The sequence below is a fragment of the Myotis yumanensis genome, unplaced genomic scaffold (genome assembly GCF_028538775.1).
Source record: "Myotis yumanensis isolate MYYU_CA2020_CCGP unplaced genomic scaffold, mMyoYum1.0.hap1 SCAF_13, whole genome shotgun sequence".
Taxonomy (NCBI): domain Eukaryota; kingdom Metazoa; phylum Chordata; class Mammalia; order Chiroptera; family Vespertilionidae; genus Myotis; species Myotis yumanensis.
Genome location: NW_027223764.1, coordinates 55,296,352 through 55,317,381, shown reverse-complemented (window position 1 = coordinate 55,317,381; position 21,030 = coordinate 55,296,352). Strand labels below are relative to the sequence as shown.

The 21,030-nt window shown below is 39.9% G+C and overlaps 1 protein-coding gene across 2 annotated transcripts in view; it reads left to right on the top strand.

The window, feature by feature from the left end:
* Window positions 1–16,198, top strand: part of ZFAND4 (zinc finger AN1-type containing 4) — an 81,397-nt gene extending 65,199 nt beyond the window's left edge. For both annotated transcript variants that reach the window (XM_070431972.1, XM_070431973.1), the window contains exons 7-10: window positions 2,139–3,293; window positions 4,311–4,365; window positions 14,576–14,693; window positions 15,673–16,198. In XM_070431972.1, coding sequence (XP_070288073.1) covers window positions 2,139–3,293; window positions 4,311–4,365; window positions 14,576–14,693; window positions 15,673–15,808 — 1,464 coding nt within the window. In that variant the 3' untranslated portion in view covers window positions 15,809–16,198. The remainder of the gene's footprint in view (window positions 1–2,138; window positions 3,294–4,310; window positions 4,366–14,575; window positions 14,694–15,672) is intronic.
* The last annotated feature ends 4,832 nt before the right edge of the window (window positions 16,199–21,030 follow it).

The window sequence follows — 21,030 nt, the reverse complement described above, 5'->3', positions numbered from 1 at the left end:
TGCAGTTGTTTAAATCAATGGCAGTTTATTGAAAGGTGGGGTTGGTGTGTTTACGATTTTGTGGTTCCCTTTTGTGTGATAGGATTCTTTCACTTTCTTGCTGCCTCTTCACCTTCATTGTCAAGTTCTAAATGGATGCCTTTTCCTTCCAGCTCCCCGCTTCTTGCTAGAGAAGTGGTGCCTTCTGGAAGCTGTCACCTCAGGTCTCGAACAGTTTTAAGTCACTTTTTTTCTATTTCCTAGGATATTGGACCTGCTGCTTTCAGCATTTTTCATAATGAAGTGGGATTTTCTCTTTTTGGGTTTATTTTATACTTGTTCCATTAGCCCTAGTTTATCCACATCTGTTTTTCTCTTCTCCGTTTCCTCCCCCCTCTCTCCCCTCCTTCCCTCCTTTCTTTCTTCCTTTCTGACTTGTTCCACGCTCTCACCATAGGCATAGGCTTTGCAGATGAGTTTCCTGGATTTGAGTATTTTCCTACTTACAGGTAATTTCAAGTTAAGTTTGTCTGTCTTTTAGTTTTGATGAATGTATGGTTTATGGGTGATTTTATTTGCTTATGTTGTTGATCTGTATGGTTTTTTGGAAAATTCATGGAGAAATTCAGATTTAGGCAAGCACCATTAATCTCTACAGCACTGAAGTCAACGCCTGTATGTATGTATGTATTTATTTATTTATTCATTCCTCACCAAGGACAAGTTATTGATTTTAGAGAGAGGAGAAGAGGCACCGAGAAAGAGAGAGAGGGAGAGAGAGAGAGAGAGAGAGAGAGAGAGAGAGAAATGTCGATATGAGAGAGAAACATCAATCTGTTGCCTTTCCCATGTGCAACCTAAGTATGTGCCCTCCTGACTGGGAGTTGAACCCACAGCCCCACAGCCTTTTGGTATATGGTACCACGTTCCAATCAACTGAGCCACACCAGCCAGGCCACCTTCATTTTTGAAGAATATTTGTGCTGAGTATAGAATTGCAAATTTGCAAGACAATATCCCTAGGATAAAAGCAGCTATAGGAGCCAGCATATCTTTCCAACATTCTTTTTTCTTGGGATTTTTAGCTCCTTACTTCTTGCCTCAAATGGTATCAACTAAATTATCTAGCTTTTGTTATATTTCTAGGATGGAAGTATTGGTATGTCATCAGGTATTCCATTCCATCCGGATACTCAAAGCATCTTTAATTTTCAACTTTATCCGTAACATTGTGAATTGTTGTGATACTTTTATTAAAATCTAGAACCTACTGTATCAGGGACTCAGAGACCTCCCAGGTTGAATGGTTTGCTAGGAAGACTCGTAAGACTAGCATATAGTTGTGTTCATGGCTAAGATCTTTACAGGGAACGGGTATAAAGCAAAACGAGCAAAGGGAAAGGGAAACCAGGCATAAGCTTCCCAGATCCTTTCCTGGTGGAGTCTCATAGGATGCACTTAATTCCTCTATCAGTCAGTTTTGTCGGCACATGTAGGATGTTGTCTACTGGGGAGGCACATTGGAGACTCTGTGCTCAGGTGTTTTATTAGAGGCTGTTTATGTAGATACCCTCTGCCTAGCATGTACCAAAATTACACACTCCCAGAAGAAAAGCTGGTGTTTGGCATAAACCATATTGTTTGCACAAACTGGTTAAGCACAATGGGCCACTCTTATCATCCAGGGGGGAGGGAACCCTCTTCAATACAAGTTCCCAGAACCAGCCAAGGACCAGCATTGCAAGCAGGGCTTTTCACGGATGGCAGTTTGGTTCTGTTAACTCTTTTCTGTAGTACCTACCTTGCCAACCACTTACTCATCTTACTAGTAAGAGTTGTTTGGGATCTAAAATAGGTCAGCAATGTCATATCTAATATAATCAATGATGTTTCTTTACAGCCAAAGTCTGATAATTAGACGTGAGAAAATCAAATTATTCTCAGAAAATTATAGTTAATGAAGATAGCAAAATTCTTCTCCACCATAAGCTTAATATTTTAATATTTTAAATTAAGGTAATCAAAATGCCAGTGTGTTATAGCAAATCACATTTCCTTCCTTCATTAATTTCTGTTAATGGGCACATAAAATGAGTTATATAAATGAATAATGTAATGAATTCATGTAAAGGAATTATATATTCACTCTTTTCTTTTAGCCTAAGAAAGCTGTCAAGGTAAAACCTCGCCCACCTGTAGCTCCTCGATCTTCTAGCAGTTCCACGGCAGCTTCTCGGCACAGATTGCTGCGAGTTCTCCCCCACATCGGGCAGTCTTCTTTACCGTCTCCTGGGAATGCCTGTCTGCCTGAAACATCCAGCAATGCAATTGCAAGTTTGACAGCCCTGCCTGCTGCTGATAGACCCATATCATCTATAGCTGGTGATTTCCTTAAGGAAGATACTAACTGGGAGAGTAACACACTGCCTCATTCCAGTGGTAGCACCAAACTGTCACCTCAGATAACCCATGTGGAGTTGGAAAACGACAAAGAGTTTGCTGATTCTATGCTCCATCTTGGACCATCCCTGCCTAGGCGGACAAAGCACTTTTCAGGAAATTTGTCACCTAATAATGAGGATGACACTGTTTTATTTCCAGCTCCTGAAGAGTGTGTAATTGAAAAATCCCTTCTACCTGAAGTGGGTTCGTTTCCTTTGTTTTCAGAAGGAAATAATGATGAGCAGAGCAGTGGCTTAGAAGGCACACGGAAGGTAAATCCTGACAAAGGGTTGAAAGCTACAGAGCAGCATCTTAAACATGTTGCGAGAATGTTGAGTGGTGAATCAGTAGAGACTACAGTTCTCAACAACCGTGAATTAAGTCCTCACAAGAACAGACTCTTGTCACCTCTTCACTGTTCTACACCAATGTCATTCCATCATTCTCTGGTGAAGTCACAGAGACAGTCAAAATGTTTTGAGTCTCGGCCTCTCCAGTCTTCTGCTTCACAAAATGTGCTCCGGTCATTGGATGTTCGAAATATGGCTGACTCTTCTTTCTCTAGGACTACTCGCTTTCGAGCTGTTAAAGTTGATTCACCTGGGAAAAGATCTGATATTATTTCTAAAGTTGAGGCTCGGGATATCACAGAAATGGCTAACAAGGCTTCCAAAGAGCCTGTCGGTAGTGTAAATAATATAGGTTTTCTTGCTTCGCTGGCCCGGAGCGCAAGCAGAGACGGGTTACAGAGCTCGCGTGGGGTAGGTAGGCTTCGGACCTCTGGAATTGGGCTGTCTACAAACCTCCAGCATTTTCAGGAAGAATGCGTTAGGAAAAGCTCTCCCCAGTTAGAATCTACAGATTTTTATCTAGTAAGTATCTGCTTTTCAATATGTTCTAGTAGTTGTCCTTGTAATGATTCAACATATTTAAAGTTTATTTTTTGTTTACACAAATAAGGAGGCCTAAGGTTGACTTCTTGTAATAGTTTCTTTATCTACTTTGTAGAAAATCTTTTTGATAGTTGATTTTTAAATAATTTTATAGTCCTAAATTGCAAACTGTAACTTGAAAATAATTTTGTGAAGACAACTTATTGCAGCAGTCCCCCTGCCCCCTCCCCCCCATGTGTGGGGGATATGTTTCAATACCTGTAGTGGGTATCTGAAACCATGATAATACCAAACTCTATATATACTATGTTTTTCCTATACATACATATTTGTGATAAATTTTAATTTATAAATTAGGCACAGTAAGATATTAACAACAATGACTAATAAAATAGAACAATTTTAACAATATACTGTAATAAAAGTTATGTGAACATGATTTTTCTTTCAAAATATTTTATTGTGTTGGGCTCACCCTTCTTCTTCTTGTGATAATGTGAGATGGTATAATGCCCACATGAGATCAGCTGAGTTTGGATATTCTGGACAAAACCATGATTCACATCCTCAGCAGGATAGAGTGAGATTTCTGCTACTCCCGCAATTTAAAATTTGTGAATTGTTTATTTCTGGAATTTCCCATTTAATATTTTCAGAGTAAATATTGGTTAACTTTAGGTAACTGAAACTGGCAAGCAAAACCATGGATAAGGGGGAAAATACTGTATTTTTAAATGCTATTTTTATTATTTTTTCCCCCAATGAGAACTGTTAATTTAAGCCATTAAATTATACTCTTTTAAACATAAGTAATAAGTACAATATTGCTGAATGTGAGAGTCAGGTTCCAAGTTAATTTAATTAAAATTCGGTTAGATAATTTTAAATGAAGTCCAACAGCATTTTTGTAATAAAGTACAAGTATTCCATGCTTGGTGATCTTTAATTCTGTTCTCCATTAACTCACACCATAGATGTTTTCTGTTTCAATTGTAGTCTGCCCGTGGTATTGGAATGAATGGAAATAATGCAGCAGCAGGTAAAAGAGTAGGTAAGCTATAGATAATTTTAAAAACAATATGACTAAAATCATATCATTATGCATATTGTTGAATTTCACAGAAATGCGAAGAACCTTCTCTGTAGTATGTACAGAGTAAACTCTCCCTAAACTTTGCTCCACTTAAGAAAATGACTATTGGAACTGACTGTAGGACATATTTGACAAATAAAACTAAAATGAAATTTAGATGCCTGCTGCCTGGGAAGGAATATGGTCTATGTGAAAAGAAGAGTGAAGAATTAACATGTGGTTCCCAATGCTCCCAGGCACTGGCCACTCTAGAGCCATGCTGGGTTGTTGGGTGGGTTTTGACAAAGTACCCTAGAACAGTGGGTCTCAACCTTCTCGCCCTTTAAATACAGTTCCTCATATTGTGACCCAACCATAAAATTATTTTCGTTGCTACTTCATAACTGTAATGTTGCTACTGTTATGAATCGTAATGTAAATATCTGATATGCAGGATGGTCTTAGGCGACCCCTGTGAAAGGGTCGTTTGACCGCCAAAAGGGTCGCGACCCACAGGTTGAGAACCGCTGCCTTAAAGGTTCACCAACCAGTCCTATTTCCAAGGCAGCTGTTACTGTCATCATCTTTTGTGTTTAATACTAAGGCCAGGGATAGGAAACTCATTACAAAGATATACCACCCTTATAGCCCCAAAGTTCCAAAGGATATTTTGTATATTATGGTGGTTATGTAAGTTTTATGTCTTTTTTTTCTTTTTGTTAATCCTCACCTGAGGATATTTTGTCCATTAATTTTTTTAGAGAGAGTGGAAGGGAGGGAGGGGGAAGAGCGGGAGCAAGAGAGAGAGAGAGAGAGAGAGAGAGATTGGTTGCTTCCTGCAGATGTTTTGACTGGGGCCAGGAATTAAACCTGCAACCCAAGTACTCACCCTTGATTGAGCCCTTGACCGGGAATTGAACCCAACACCCTTTGGTGCCTGGGTCAACTCTCCCACCACTGTGCAACACTGGCCAGGGAGAGTTTTATGTCTTTAAAGAGATCCTTAGGGTTTCTTTTTCACTATATAAAACCCAAGGTTCTAAAGTCTTAATATATCCACTTCTTTTTTTAAGAATTTTTTATTGTGGTAAAGTGCACATGACAAAATTTACTGTTTTAATCATTTTAAATGTCTAATTCAATGGCGGTAAGCACATTCACATTGTTGGGCAACCCTTGCCACCATCCACCTCAAGAACTCTTTTTATCTTGAAAAGCTGAAACACTGAGCTCATTATAAATACTATCTCATTTTCCCTTTTCCCAAGCCCCTGGAAACCACCATTCTATTTTCGGTTTCTATAATTTTAACTACTCTAACTACTGCATATAAGTGAAATCATACAGTAGTAGTTATTTTGTATCTGGCTTGCTTCACATAATGTCAAGGTTCACCCATGTTGTAGCATGTGTCAGAATCTCCATACTTTTTAAGGCTAAATAATATTTCATTGTATGTACATAAAACATTTTGCTTATCTGTGCATCTGTGGGTAGACACTTTTTTTGTGTTCACATTTTAGCTATTATAAATGATGCTATGAACATGAGTATACAAATATCCTTTTGAAACCCTGCTTTCAATTCTTTTGAGCATACACATAGAAGTGGAATTGCTGGATCATATGGTAATTCTATATTTAATTTTTTGAGGAACTGCCATACTGTTTTCTTTCTTTTTTATTAATACTTTTCTTATTTTTAAATTACAGTTAACATACAATGTTTTATTAGATTCAGGTGTACAACATAGTGATTAGACATTTATATAGTTTACAAAGTGATCACCCGATAAATCTAGTACCCTTTTTACACCATAAATAGTTATTACAATATTATTGATTATATTCCCTATTCTATAGTTACAATGCTATGACTATTTTGTAACTACCAATTTGTTGTTCTTTAATTTATTTTATTTTTTAATATATATTTTTATTGATTTCAGAGTGGATGGTAGAGGGAGAGATAGATAGAAACATTAATGATGAGAGAGAATCATTGATTGGCTGCCTCCTGCATGCCCTCTACTGGGGATTGAGCCTGTAACCTGGGCATGTGTTCTTGATCAGAATCGAACCTGGGACCCTTCAGACTTTTTATGGTTTCTATATCCCTTTTAAAAAGGGATAAAGTTTACTCTGTTTAAGTTCTCACTGTGATCACCCATTCTTCCTCTAAATTCCTTGAGCATCCTTATAACCTTCGTTTTGAACTCTGCATCTGGTAGCTTGGTTGCCTTCATTTTATTTAGTTCTTTTTCTGGGGATGTATTGTGTTGTTTCATTTGGGCCATGTTTCTTTGCCCTCCATTTTAGTTGCCTTGCTGTATTTGTTTCTGTGTATTTGGTAGATCTGCTGTGATTCCCAATCTTGGTATGGTGGCTTATATAGAAAATGTCTTCTGGGGCTCTGTGGCATAATCTCCCTGGTCACCTGTACTGGATGCTCCAGGAATGTTTCTTGTGTGGTTTGTGAGCCCTCTTGTTGTAGTTGTGTCTTGATTGCTGTTGGCCTGTTTGTGGGTGGAGTTGACTGTCAGGCTGGCTGATTATGAGGATTGACCCCAACAACAGTGTTCAAGCAGCTGCTGACAGCTGACTCCACAAAGGGGAATTGGCCCAGTGTCTGGTGCCCGCTAGGATCTCCTGTTTGATGTGCCACTTGTGAAGCTAATTGGATTGTGCTCTGGTGTGGTCTGAAGCCTGCCACTGGGTGTGCTGGTTCTGGGGACTTTTGAGAAGAACTCCAGCACAGCTCAGTGTCAGACACTCCCTGTGATCAGCCCTGGGGTACTGTGTAGAGCTACCAAGTGATCTGCAGTTGGTGGCTTTCTCTGCTGGGTGTGGGTGCATGTGAGAGGGTGCAGCTGTGTAACAAGGCTGGATTCCACCAGTTCCAAATCTGATTTTTTAATTGCCCAGAGCGCCTCGGAGTTCACTGTTAGGAGTGTGAACTCACCTTCAGTCTGGACCTGCCTTTCTTACCTCCTCTGTCCATTCAATTTGTACTTCTTAATCCTTTCTCCCTTTTCACCCATTACACCCAACCTTCCTTCCATCTTGCAACCATCAAAATGTTTTCTGTATATATGAGTTTGTTTGTCGGTTTATTTATTTATTTGATTGCACATATAGATGAAATCATATGGCATTTGTCTTTGTCAGACTTCTTTAACTCAGCACAGTATCCTCTAGGTCCAGTCCATTTGTGTTGTTCCAGATGGCAAGATTTCATTTCTTTTTGTCACTGAGGGATATTCCATTGTGTATATGTAGCACTTTTTTTTATCCATCCATTGATGAACAGTAAGGTTGCTCCCATATCTTGACTATTGTTAATAATGCTTCAGTGAACATATAGATGCATATTGTCATTTCAAATTAGTGTTTTGGGTTTCTTTGGATAAATACCCAGAGGTGAAATTGCTGGGTCCTACTTTTCTCTTGTTATAGCCTATGTTTTAAAATCTGTTTTGTCTGGTATAAGTAATTGTTACCTTAGCTTTTTCGTTTGTTTCCATTTTCATGAAATATCTTTTCCTATCCCTTTACTTTCAGTCTGTGTGTGTCTTTCCATCTGAATTGAGTCTCTTATCAATAGTGTATGTAAGAGTCTTCTTTTCTTATCCATTCAGCCACCTTATGTCTTTTGATTTTAACATTTAATGCATTTACATTTACAATTATTGTTGACTAGAGGCCTGATGCATGAAGACTCATGCAAGAATGGGCCTTCCTTCCCCTGGCTGCTGCCACCGCCTTTGCTTCGGCCGGAGCCGCCTTTCCGCCTCCCCACGCTGCCCAGAGGCCTGGAGCGGCTGGGGTGATATGGAATGCCTGCATCGTCACCATGGTGATGACGCAAGCATCCTGCCCCGCCCCTGACTGCTTGACACCTGCATATGCAAATTAACCCACCATCTTTGTTGGGTTAATTTGCATACTCATTCCTGATTGGCTTGTGGGCATTGTGAAGGTACAGTCAATTTGCATCTTTCTCTTTTATTAGTGTAGATAGCTATGTAGTTACTGTCATTTTATTATTTATATTATATATTTATATATATATTTTAAAGAAGCCTCTTTATCATCTACACTAATAAAAGAGAAACATGGTAATTAGCATACGACCGCTACCCTTTTCATTGGCTAATCAGTGAGTATATGCAAATTAACTGTCAGCCAAGATGGCGGCCAGCAGCCAGGCACTGAAGCGAGCATGAGGCTTGCTTGCTGCGGACTCCAACATTCCCCGCCTCACTTGCCGGCCTCTGAGCTACAACTCTAAGCAACTATGTGCTATGTTGCAAAGAAGAAGATAAACAAAACTCCAGAAACCAGCCGGACTGAAACTCAGCCGGACCAAAACTTTGTATTGATGTTTTCAGCAGCGAGGCCTCAGAGCTAAAGCTGGCCCAGAATAAAAAAAAAAAAAAAGAAAACAAGGAGTGGTTGGAAGCTTCAGTCACTCGCTTCTGGAAAACAGCCCTCAGCCCCTCACCCAGACTGGCCAGGCATCCCAGTGGGGACCCCCACCCTCATCCAGGACACCCTTCAGGGCAAACCAGCTGGCTTTCACCCGTGCACCAGGCCTCTATCCTATATAGTAAAAGGGTAATATGCCTCCCAGCACCGGGATCAGTGGAGCAGCGAGGCTCCCGGCACCAGGATCAGCGTGACAGGGGGCAGCACCCAAACCCCCTGATCGCCCTGCGGCTCTGTGTGTGACAGGGGGCGGGGCCACAACCTCCCTATCCGCCCTGCTCTGTTCGTGACAGGGGAAGGCACCCCAACACCCTGATCAGCCCTGCTCTGTGCCTGATAGGGGGGAGCTCCCCAATCCCCTGATTGCCCTGCGGCTCTGTATGTGACAGGGTGCGGCGCCCCAACCCCCCCCACCCCCCCACGGGCCCTGCTCTGTGTGTGACAGGGTAGAGCCATAACCTCTCCATCGGCCCTGCCCCAAGTGTGACAGTAGCGGCGCCCCAACCCCCTGATTGGCCCTGCTCTGTGTGTGATAGAGGGTGGCGCCCCAACCCCCTTCCACGGGCCTTGCTCTATGTGTGACAGGGTAGAGCCATAACCTCTCCATCGGCCCTGCCCTGAGTGTGACAGGGTGCGGCGCCCCAACCCCCCTCCATGGGTCTTGCTCTGTGTGTGACAGGGTAGAGCCATAACCTCCCCATTGGCCCTCCCCTGAGTGTGACAGGGTGCAGCGCCCCAACCACCTTACCCGCCCTGCTCTGTGTGTGACAGGGGGCGGTGCCCCAACTCCCCTATTGGCCCTACTCTGTGAGTGACAAGGGGGAGCTCCTCAACCCCCTGATCGGCCCTGCTCTGTGCGTGACAGGGGGCAGCGCCCCAACCCCCTGATTGGTCCTGCTCTGTGCATGACAGGGGGTGGCGCCGCAACCTCCCCATCGACCCTGCCTTGAGTGTGACAGGGGGTGGTGCCCCAACCCCCCAATCGGCTGTACCCTGAGTGTGACTAGGGGTGGCATCGCAACCTCCTGATCCGCCCTGCTCTGTGCATGATGGGGCGGTGCCCCAACTCCCCAATCGGCCCTGCTCTGAGCCTGACCAGGGGCTGCACCTAGGGATTGGGCCTGCCCTCTGCCACCTGGAAGCAGGCCTAAGCCAGCAGGTCGTTATCTCCCGAGGGGTCCCAGACTGCAAGAGGGCACAGGCCGGGCTGAGGGACACCCCCCCCCCCCCACACCGAGTGCACAAATTTTTGTGCACCGGGCCTCTAGTCCTATATAATAAAAGGCTAATATGCAAATCAACCAAACAGCAGAATGATCAGTCACTATGACACACACTGACCACTAGGGGGCAGATGCTCATTGCAGGAGCTTCCCCCTGGTGGTCAGTGCACTCCCACGGGGGAGCGCCACTCAGCCAGAAGCCAGGCTCACAGCGGCAGTAGCGAGAACCTCTCCTGCCTCTGTGGCAGCACTAAGAACCCCTTGGGGGATGTCTACCTGCCAGCTTAGGCCTGCTCCCTAAGCGGAGCAGGCTTAAGCTGGATGGCGGATATCCTCTGAGGGGTCCCGGACTGCAAGAGGGCACAGGCTGGGCTGAGGGACCCCCCCTACCCGCCCCAGTGCATGAGTGTCGTGCACCAGGCTTGTAGTTTCTTATAATACTGGTTTGGCGGTAATGAATTCCTTTAGCTTTTTTTTGTCTGTGAAGCTCTTTATTTGTCCTTTGATTCTAAATGATAGCTTTTCTGTGTAGCATAACCATGCTTGTCAGTCATACTGTTTTCCATAGTGGCTGTGCCATGTTGCATTCCCACCAACAATGTACATGTTTTCCAATTTCTTCACATTCTCACCAATACTTGTTATTTCTTTTCTTCCTTTCTTCCTTCCTTACTCCCTTCCTCCCTCCCTCTCTTACTTCCTCTTTTCTTTCCTTCCTTCCTTCTTTCCTTCCTCCCTTCCTTCCTTCCTTCCTTTTTTTTGTAGTGGATATCCTAACAGGTGTGGGGTGGGATCTCATTGTGGTTTTAACTTTTATTTCCCTGATGATTAGTGATGTTGAGTATCTTATTGTATGTATATTTAGCCATTCATATATCTTCTTTCGAGAAATGTCTATTTAAATCCTTTGCCCATTTTTTAATCAGGTTGCTTGTTTTTTGTTGTTAAGTTTTATAGACTTAGGTCTTACATTTAGGTTTTTGATATATTTTGAATAAATTTTTACATGTGGTATAATGTATGGGTCTCATTTTACTTGTTTCCATGTATGTTTTCACTTTTACCAGACCATTTGTTAAATTAAAAAGACTGTTCTTTTCCCATTGAATGGTATTGTCACACTTACCAAAAATTATTTGACCGTATATGTGAGGGTTTATTTCTGGATTCTCTAATTGTGTTCCACTGATCTATATGACTGTCTTTATGCCAGTGCCACACTGTTTTGATTATTGTAATATATTCACTTTTAATGTTATAATTATTTTTCCTGATCCATATTCAAGTCTGTCCTGTCCTAATCCATAGCTCGGCCTTTTGTGTTTCACTTATTTCTTTTCTCTTAACTTTAATTCAGGCCTCAGTGCTTTCTTCACTTCTCTTCTCATTGCTCCTCTGAAACTACTGTTGCTGAGGTTGCTAAAGATCTCCAAAATTTCAAATCCAGTGGATGCTTTTGTATTTTTATCCTGATTGTTGTGGCCATCCTTTTTTTAAAAAAAAAAAATAGGTTTTTACTTATTTTTTTAAAGAGAGAGGAAAGGAGACGGAGAGAGAAAGAGAAAAAGATCAATGTGAGAGAGAGATACATTGATTGGTTGACTTCTGTAGGCCCCCTGACTGGGGACAGAACCCACAACATTTATGCACAGGATAACATTCAACCGAGGCACACCGGCCAGGGCTGTGGCCATCCTTCTTGAAATGGGTTTTTGTTTTTTGGTCTTTTTCTCAAACTCTCTTTTTCCCTCTCTCATTCTGGTCTATCACATTGTTGTAAATTTTTATTTTAACCTCATTTTTCTGTTGTACTTGTTTTACCAGCCCTCTGGTATATACTCTTTTGGTTGACATCATTTAGGTCAAGCCATCTGCTGCTTCCTACAACTAGAGCTCTGTAACTTGCTGCCATTTCCTTTCAGTAATAACTGTATCATTCTGAATTACCTACAAGAACCTGTGAAAGTTTTGCTATAAGTTTTATTTAATTGACCTACTAAGTTCTTCGTTGGTCCTCTTTGCTTTTCACTACTGGGTTTCCCTTGGAAATTTTATCCTCTTTATAGCTTTAGTTATCATTTTGGTAGATGGTTACCAAACTTGCATCTTGAGCACTACTTTATTACTTTGTTGACTGCATTTTTTGTTGGGTGAATTTTTAAAAAAACATATATTTTATTGATTTTTCACAGAGAGGAAGGGAGAGGGATAGAGAGTTTGAAACATCGATGAGAGAGAAACATTGATCAGCTGCCTCCTGCACACTCCCTACTGGGCATGTGCCCGCAACCAAGGTACATGCCCTTGACTGGAATCGAACCTGAGACCCCCAGTCAGCAGGCCGATGCTCTATCTACTGAGCCAAACTGGTCAGGGCAAGGTGAATTTTTTATAGAGCATTGTGCTAGATAAAATATTAGACCTGGAAATACCAAACAAGTGAGTTAATCCAAATATGTTTAATCTTTTTCTCAAAAGCAACTCTTCACATCAATATTACTTTATTGACTTTTTAAAGATTTGTATGACACACATTTGAGAGAAAGCTTCAGAGAGGAGTTGATGATTGATATCTTCTTATAGGATAAGTCGAGTTTTCTTAGATTGGCAAAGTAGAATAGAGCACTTTAGAAGAGACTGTGCTTGTAATGTGTCTGGTGCATCATTCAGAGAGGCTATGATGTGGTAAATGACTTTGGAAAGTTAGGTATTATGTTGGACATAGCACAGTTTGAATGCCAGTCCAAGGACTTTGACTTTTTTCTGATTTGTTGTATGAAACCTATATATTAGCCGGGAGTAGATGACTACAGAATGGTTTTCTCTGATGGGTGGAAAGGCATGTGGAAAATGTTCTCATAGAAGATTGCAGTTATGTTTTGGTGCCACTTCATTCCTGATACAATGATGTTCTCTGTCTTAGCACATTCACAAGAGTTCTTGAATGAAAAAAGTTTGGGAAACATTGAGTTAAGCACCCCTAACAAAAGAAAAAAATGAAAATATGACTCCACTGAACTAAGCTCTATCATCAATAGATTTTTTACTTTATTTAGAGGAGACTTTTAAACCTGAATTTCAGGGATAAGTGCCATTTGATGAGCTGATAGAGGATATCCAGTAGTATGTGCCTTTCTTTGGTTGCTGTGAAAATGTGTACCTTATTTTTACTTTTTAAGATGTGGAAAGTATCCCATCGCCTGTGTGAAATGTTCTTAATAGCTAAGTGCACTTGAAGAAGAAAGTGAATGCTGAGTGGGTGCTCAGCATTATTAGAATCATTCCGTTGTTTCAAATGTTTCCAGTATGGGGCAAGATCTGGGCATGCATTTTAGACTGGTAATAGAGCAGATGTGATTTTGTCAGGCTGGTATATCAAGCACCCAATCCAGGTTGTGAAAAAAAGGTGTGTTTGTAAATCTGATTTTTTGAACTCTTGAAGAATTTTTAGAGACTTTTAGCTGCCATATAAACATTAAGTCCAGGCCTACCAAACCTTTCGCAATAGCGCATGCAAAATAGGTGCCTGTCCATTGACACAGCAATTTTCCTTCTCATTCCTTCCCCTTGTTTTTGTTTTCTTTGCCTCTTGCTTCTTGAACTTTAAGTGCTACCAGGCACTATGTGCTTGCATTGTAGTAGCAACTATGGACATGAGTTTGAGCCTCTCTACTTATGAGGGGTTTGTTGGAAATTTGCTCAATTCTAAAAGCATTCCGCTTAGTAATTAAAGAAATAGATTTATTCTTTCTTATAACAGATATGATAGTATGAAATTTAGTAAATGTTACAATAGTACAGAATTTAGTAAATGTTTTTTGAAAAGGTTGTACTGTGAAATCAACCATATTAGTAATTATTGCTAGTATGTTTTATATAATTATAACATTTAAAATTTCTTGAATGCTTTTTATATATTAGAACTGAGTTGACCTTAAAACACTTAGAAGTCTAGAGAGAAAAGTAGATGTTCCGGTATCTTAAAAATGAACAAATTGAAGTTTCGAAAGAATAAATAACTTGCTTGCTGAATTTGATTTCTATGGCATAATTATGACTAAAAGATCAATTTCATGAGACTCTGCTGCTCCTTCTTGGTGTGAAAAAACAGGGTGACTATATTACATATTATGTTGTTTTTCAGAGGCCTCATAAAAATGATTTTGAATCAGACATTTTTCTTGATTCACTGTCAAAGTTTAATGCACTTTATATATGCTGATTGTCCTAGAAATAATCACTAATGTGTTGGTGTGTACAAACATTCTAAAAATATGAGTCACAGTTAGTTGAAACCTACCACATCTTAAACATATAACAGTTCTGCATCTTCACTTGCAGATTCTATAAATAATTTTAGATAAAAAAATAGCACAAATTAATTTTTATGGAATAGAATTTTGCTTGTGTTTTGCTTAATAGCATTTCACATTTAGAATTTCATGCCTGTATTAATCAAGGTTTCCTTTCTCTAAACAGGAGAATGTACTCATCTCCTCCCACCTGTGCAAGCCCCTATTCAAACAAAGAAGAAAACAGCAAAGCATTGTTTTCTTTGTGGGAAGAAAACTGGACTGGCTACTAGCTACGAATGCAGGCAGGTTGGCTAGCTGGAAAAGTTGAGATGCTTTCTTTGTGGTAGCCCAACTTGGGAAAACAATGTAAAATGTCCTTTTGGTTGGTTATTCAGAACATCATGAAGATGATGTTCATCTGGCAGACCTCTGTTTAACGCCTCCTAATTGGCTGGAGTAAAGAGCAACTAGATAGCTCATGAATTTCCAAACTCATGAGACCCTGCCCTGCCCTTTAAATGAGAAGGTTTAAACCGATGGGAGACCACACTTTTTTTTATGATAGATATACTTATTTTTTGTTGTTGTAATACAGCGTGGAAGAATCCCTCTAATATTCTATTTTAAATTTCATAAGAAAGGACTACATTTAAAATTAATGTAGTATAAATTTTAACAATTATATAGTATGCTTTTTATTTCAAAACAGATGAATAATATATTTATAAAAATTAATGAATTTCTTCCTACCCATAATTATTTCTTTCATTAGTATAGATTAATATGCTTCAAGGATGGTGTCTGCCCTTAGGTTGAGGACAGATATTAAAAATAACTGCTGCTTTTTAGAGTGTATTTTATTCAAATGGGAACAGCTTATCTTGTTGCTAGAAATATTTTTTAAATCCATTCGTGGTTTAGTTAGCTTTTACATAATTTAATTTTCCTATCAGACAAATTTCTCAGAAATCCATAGTTCTCCCAGGTTTAAATAGTTGGACTATTTATCAGTTTTTGCAATTTTACTACTTCCCAAAGGTCTACACCCTATTTCATTCCATAATGGATTCTTTATTATAAACTCATGATAATGGACAATTAGCTTGTTCTTTTGGGGGTGGTGCTTGTGCTTGTCTATAAGCAGAAGGGAAATGCCCATGCTGAAATGGCTCAAGAGAACCACAGGGCTCCTGTTGGACTCCCTGAAGTCAAGCGCTGATCTCCCAGAGAAGAGCCTCTAATAAAAATGTGACTATTCATGTGAACTTTTTTGTGCTTTAGATGTGGAAACAACTTCTGTGCATCTCATCGCTATGCAGAGACTCATGGCTGCACCTATGATTACAAGAGTGCAGGGAGGAGATACTTACAGGAGGCAAATCCTGTGGTTAATGCACCAAAACTTCCAAAAATCTAACTCTTGCTCTGCACCTAACTGTTCTGCCTGAGGAATCGTATTACAATGACAGCCAGAAGAAATATTGTTAGACTGCATTAATTTTGTTCCACACCAAAAGATTTACCAAATAACAAAAGCACACAATGCACACTGTTGGAGAATGAGAATGCTACTGTATTTGACATCTCTATTTTTTGGTGAATCAAAAGTTTTAAAAGTAGTTTTAAAAACTTTAAACTAAATGAGTTAGCTTTGTTGTTGCATGTCTTATGTTAAGTATCTATATATTTGATATTGCAATTTTACTAGACAAGTCTTCAAAAGACGTACTTTAGGAAGTGACCATTGACTGCATAACTGTCTTCCACATTGTATAGAAATGACCTGTCATATAATGGCACTATTCAAACCGACCACTTTTTTTTGTGGGGGTGGGGTGGGTGGGGATTTGTAAAAGAAAAATCCCATGTGTGAAAGTTTATTCAGTTCACTAGCAAGTTCCTTTTTATTTCAAGCTGCTTTTTATAAAAAAGAACATTTGGTTTTCCAGTGTGTTTATAATACATATAATTCTTCCGTATTCACATTGGCATTTGGATATGTATCCATTCTATAAAACACATCATGTTAATCATAGTATATATTTCTTAAAATACTACTTTTTGAATGGTAGTTTTAAAATGGATGTCCCACTTGTTGCCATTAAATTCAGAACCCAACTTTTCAATTTTTGAAAAACAAAATCTCACAACTTGCTTTGTTTTTCTTATATGTTGAGTGCTATTACCAGGAGAAATTAAAATAAATATTCAATTTCATTATGAGTTTGATTATTTAAAATAATTTTTGAGTTATTTTTTGCTTGATCTCTTCACCTTTGTCACTAAATCCCCCAAACCCTTCCCTCTGATAGCTCTCAGTCTGTTCCATGTATCCATGCTTCTGTTTCTATTTTGTTAGTTTATTTTTCACTAGTTTCCACATGTAAGTGAGATCATATGGTATTTGTCTTTCTCTGACTGGCTTATTTCACTTAGCATAATACTCTCCAGGTCCATCAGTACAGCTGCAAAGGGTAAGATTTTCTTCTTTTTGTAGTTGAATAGTATTTCACTATGTAAATATACTAGAGCTTTTTAAATTATATATATATATATATATATATATATATATATATATATATATTTATTAATTTCAGAGAGGAAGGGAGAAGGAGAGAGAAATAGGAACATCAATGATGAGAGAATCATTGATCAGCTTGCCTCCTGACCTCGCCCCCCCCCCCCCCCCCCCGCAGGGGATTGACCACACAACCCAGGAATGTGCCCTGACTGGGAATTGAACTCTGACCTTCTGCTTCAGAGGCCGACGCTCAACCACTGAGCCACATCGACTGTACCTTTTTTAGTCACTTATCTACTGCTTCCAAATCTTGGCAACTGTAAATAATGCTGCAGTGAACATAGGGGTGCATTTTTTTTTTAAGTTAGTGTTATGGTTTCTTTGGATATATTCCCAGAAGTGGCATCACTGGGTCATAGGTAGTTACATTTTTATATTTTGAGGTAAGTCCGTGCTGCTTCCCACAGTGGCTGCACCAATTTGCATTTCCACCGACAGTGCACTAGGATTCCCTTTTCACTGCATCCTCGTCAACATTTATTGCTTGTTAATTTACCGAAGGTAGCCATTCTGACAGGTGTGAGGGGACATTTTATTGTGGTTCTAATTTGCATTTCTCTCGTGATTAGTAACCTTGAGCATCTTTTCATATGTCTATTGGCCATCTGTATGTTCTCTTCAGAGAAGTGTCTATTCAGGTCCTGTGTCCATTTTTTTAATTGGATTGTTTTGTTGAATTAAGTTCTTTATAAGTTTTAGATATTAACCCCTTATCAAATGTATCATTGGCAAATACGTTTCCCCATTCAGTGGGTTCCATTTTCATTTCGTTGATGGTTACCTTTGCTGTTCGAAAACTTTTTAGTTTTATGTAGTCCCATTTGTTTACTTTTTCCATCATTACTTTTGTCAGAGGAGATATATTAGAAAAAATATTGCTATGAGAAATGTCTGAGATTTTACTACCTATATTTTCTTTTAGAATTTTGATGGTTTTGGGTCAAAATTTAAGCCTTTAATCCATTTTTAGTTTATTCTTGTGTAGGGTGTAAGAAGGTGGTCTAGTTTCTTTTTTTTGCAACTATCTGTCTAGTTTTCCCAACACCATTTATTGAATAGACTATCTTTATCCCATTATATGTTCTTGCCCCCTTTGTCACATTTTAATTGGCCATAAAGGCATTGGTATATTTCCGGGCTCTCTATTCTGTTCCATAGATCTCTATGTCTGTTTTTATATCAGCTAATACGCTGTTTTGATTTTCATAGCCTTGTGGTATAGTTTGATATTAGGAATATGATTCCTCTAACTTTGTTCTTCTCAAGAATCTGTGGCTATTCAGGGTCTTTTGTGGTTCCATATAAAGTTTTGGAATATTCTGGTTTTGTGAAATATGCCATTGGTAACTTGATAGGAATTACATTGTATTATAGATTGCTTATTATAATTTGGATATTTTATTTTCTTAAAAAATCTTTATTGTTGAACATATTACAGATGTTCCCTGTATTCTCCCCATTGTTCCCCTCCACCTGGTTCCCACCTCACCCAAGGCTATCACCACAGTATTGTCTGTGTCCATAGGTATTGCATATATGTTATTTAGTTAATCTCTTCCCATTGCCCCATACCCCTTCCCTCTGAGATTTGTCAGTCTGTTCCATACCTCTGGCTCTATTTTCTTCATCCATTTATTTTGTTCATTAGCTTTCTTGTTCATTTATTTTAATTCTTAGATTCAATTGTTGATAAATATGTATTTATTGCCATTTTATTGTTCATATTTTTTATCTTTCTCCTCCTCCTCCTCCTCCTCCTCCTCCTCCTCCTCCTCCTTACTAAGCCTTTTTCTCTTGCTACTTTTAGATGATCTCTTTATCTTTAACCTTTGGCATTTTAATTATGATGTGTCTTGGTGTCGGTCTCTTTTGGTTCCTCTTGTTTGGGACTCTCTGTGCTTCCTGGATCTGTAAGTCTACTTCTTTCACCAGGTAGGAGAAGTTTTCTGTCATTATTTCTTCAAGTAGGTTTTCAATATCTTGCTCTCTCTCTTCTCCTTCTGGTACCCCCATAATGCGAATGTTGGTATGCTTGAAGTTGTCCCAGAGGATCCTTGCACTACCTTCATATTTTTATTCTTTTTTTTTTTCACTTCTGATTGGGTGTTATTTGCTTTTTCATAGTCCAAGTCATCGATTTGATTCTCAGAATCTTCTACTGTACTATTGAATCCCTATAAATTATTATTTACTTCAGTTAGTGTATGCCTAATTTCTGGCTGGTCCTTTTTCATGTCTTTGACATTCTTACTGAGATCCTTGAAAATTTCACTAAGTCCCTTGAAACTCTTATTAAGAACCTTGAGCAACCTTATCATCATTGTTTTAAACTCCATATCTAGTACTTTCCGTGCATTCATTTCATTTAGTTCTTTTTTTTGAAGACTTCTTCTATTCTTTCATTTCTGACATGTTTCTTCGTGTCCACATTTTGGCTGTTTCCCTGTGTTTGTTTCTATGTATTAGGTAGAGCTACTATGTCACCTGGCATTGGTAGAGTGGCCTTGTATAGTAGACCTGTAGGGACCAGTGGTGCAGCCTCCCCAGTCACCTGAACTGGGCACTCCAGGTGTGCCCCTGTGTGGGCTGTGTGTACAGTATTGTTGTAGTTGAGACTTGATTGCTGTTGGCAGCACTGGGAGAAAATGACCTCCAGGAGAACCAGCTGCGAGTACAATGGGAGAGCTGCTGTGCAGGAAATACCCTATGGAGCAGGACTTGCTTCAGTGGGGCTTTTGTGCTCACTGAGTATACCCCTTGAGTGTGTCACTCATGGATGTGTAAAGTTGTAATCTGGTATAGTCTGAGGCTGTCCACCAGGTGCACTGGCTCTGGGGCCTCCTGGGAGGTGCAAAGTCAGCCACTGTGGCTGTAGTGCTGGCAGAGGCTACAGAGCGATTTGCAGATGGTTGCTACTTGTGTTGGACATGGAAGTGCCCAGGAGAGGCCAAGCTGTGAAGCAAGGCAGACTACTGTTAGTGCTAGGTCTTTCTGACACCAGCTGCTGCTTGTTTGAGAGATTTTAGGAAAGTCTGAGGCCTGAGCCAGGACAGGCCATTCATATGCAAACAGCTTGGGTGGGGATACAAATTGGATGGAGCAGGATTTCAGGGAATCACCAGGGGGGAGCAAACAGTTTGAGCCAGGCTGATGGAAACTCAGCTATGGCTGTCAGTCAGCTCTGCAATGGGGGAGGTCTCAGCATAAAACAATAAACCCTGTGAGCACCGCTGTCTGGGAGAAAGCCATCCCCGAGTTCTTGCTCTGATTCCAGATGATCTAGTGCCTTCCAGTATGTCCCTGGATCCTCCCCAAGCCCTTGTCCCAAGGCTGGAGCTCAGAGTGAGTGAATTCAAGTCAGTTCATGTGCCGGCCCTTTAAGATGAACTGCCTGGGTCTCTAGCAATTTTTGTGTCACTCAGCCACAATTCCTACTTGTTTTTACAGCCCAAAAGTAAGGAGACTTATCTTCCCAGCTCTGGAACTCTGGACTGGGGGTTTGGTGTAGGGCTGGGACCCCTTGCTCCTCACGGGAGGACTTTGCAGCCAATATATCCCTCCCAATTTAAAAAAAAACCACATGTGGGTGTCGGGCCCACCCATTCTGTGCCCCTGTCCCTCTTACCAGTCTTAGTGTGCTTCTTCTTTCCTTCTCTAGTTGTAGTGTTCCCATTCAGCTAGATTTAAGGCAGGTCTAAATGATGACTGTTTTCTATTTTAGTTTCAATTTTGATGTGATTGTGGGAGGCAGTAAGTTTATCTATGCTGCCATTTTGGTTCTCAGTATGGACATTTTAATGATGTTAATTCTTCCTATCTATGAATATGGTATATGCTTCCACTTATTTATATCATCTTCAGTTTCTTTCTTCAGTGTCTTATAATTTTATGAGTACAGGTCTTTTACATCCTTGGGTTAAATTTATTTCTAGGTATTTTATTTTTTTATACAATTGTAAATGGAATTGTTTTCTTAGTTTCATTTTCTGGTAATTCATTATTGTATAACAATGGAACTGATTTCTGTATATTTACTTTGTATTCTGTTACTTTACTGA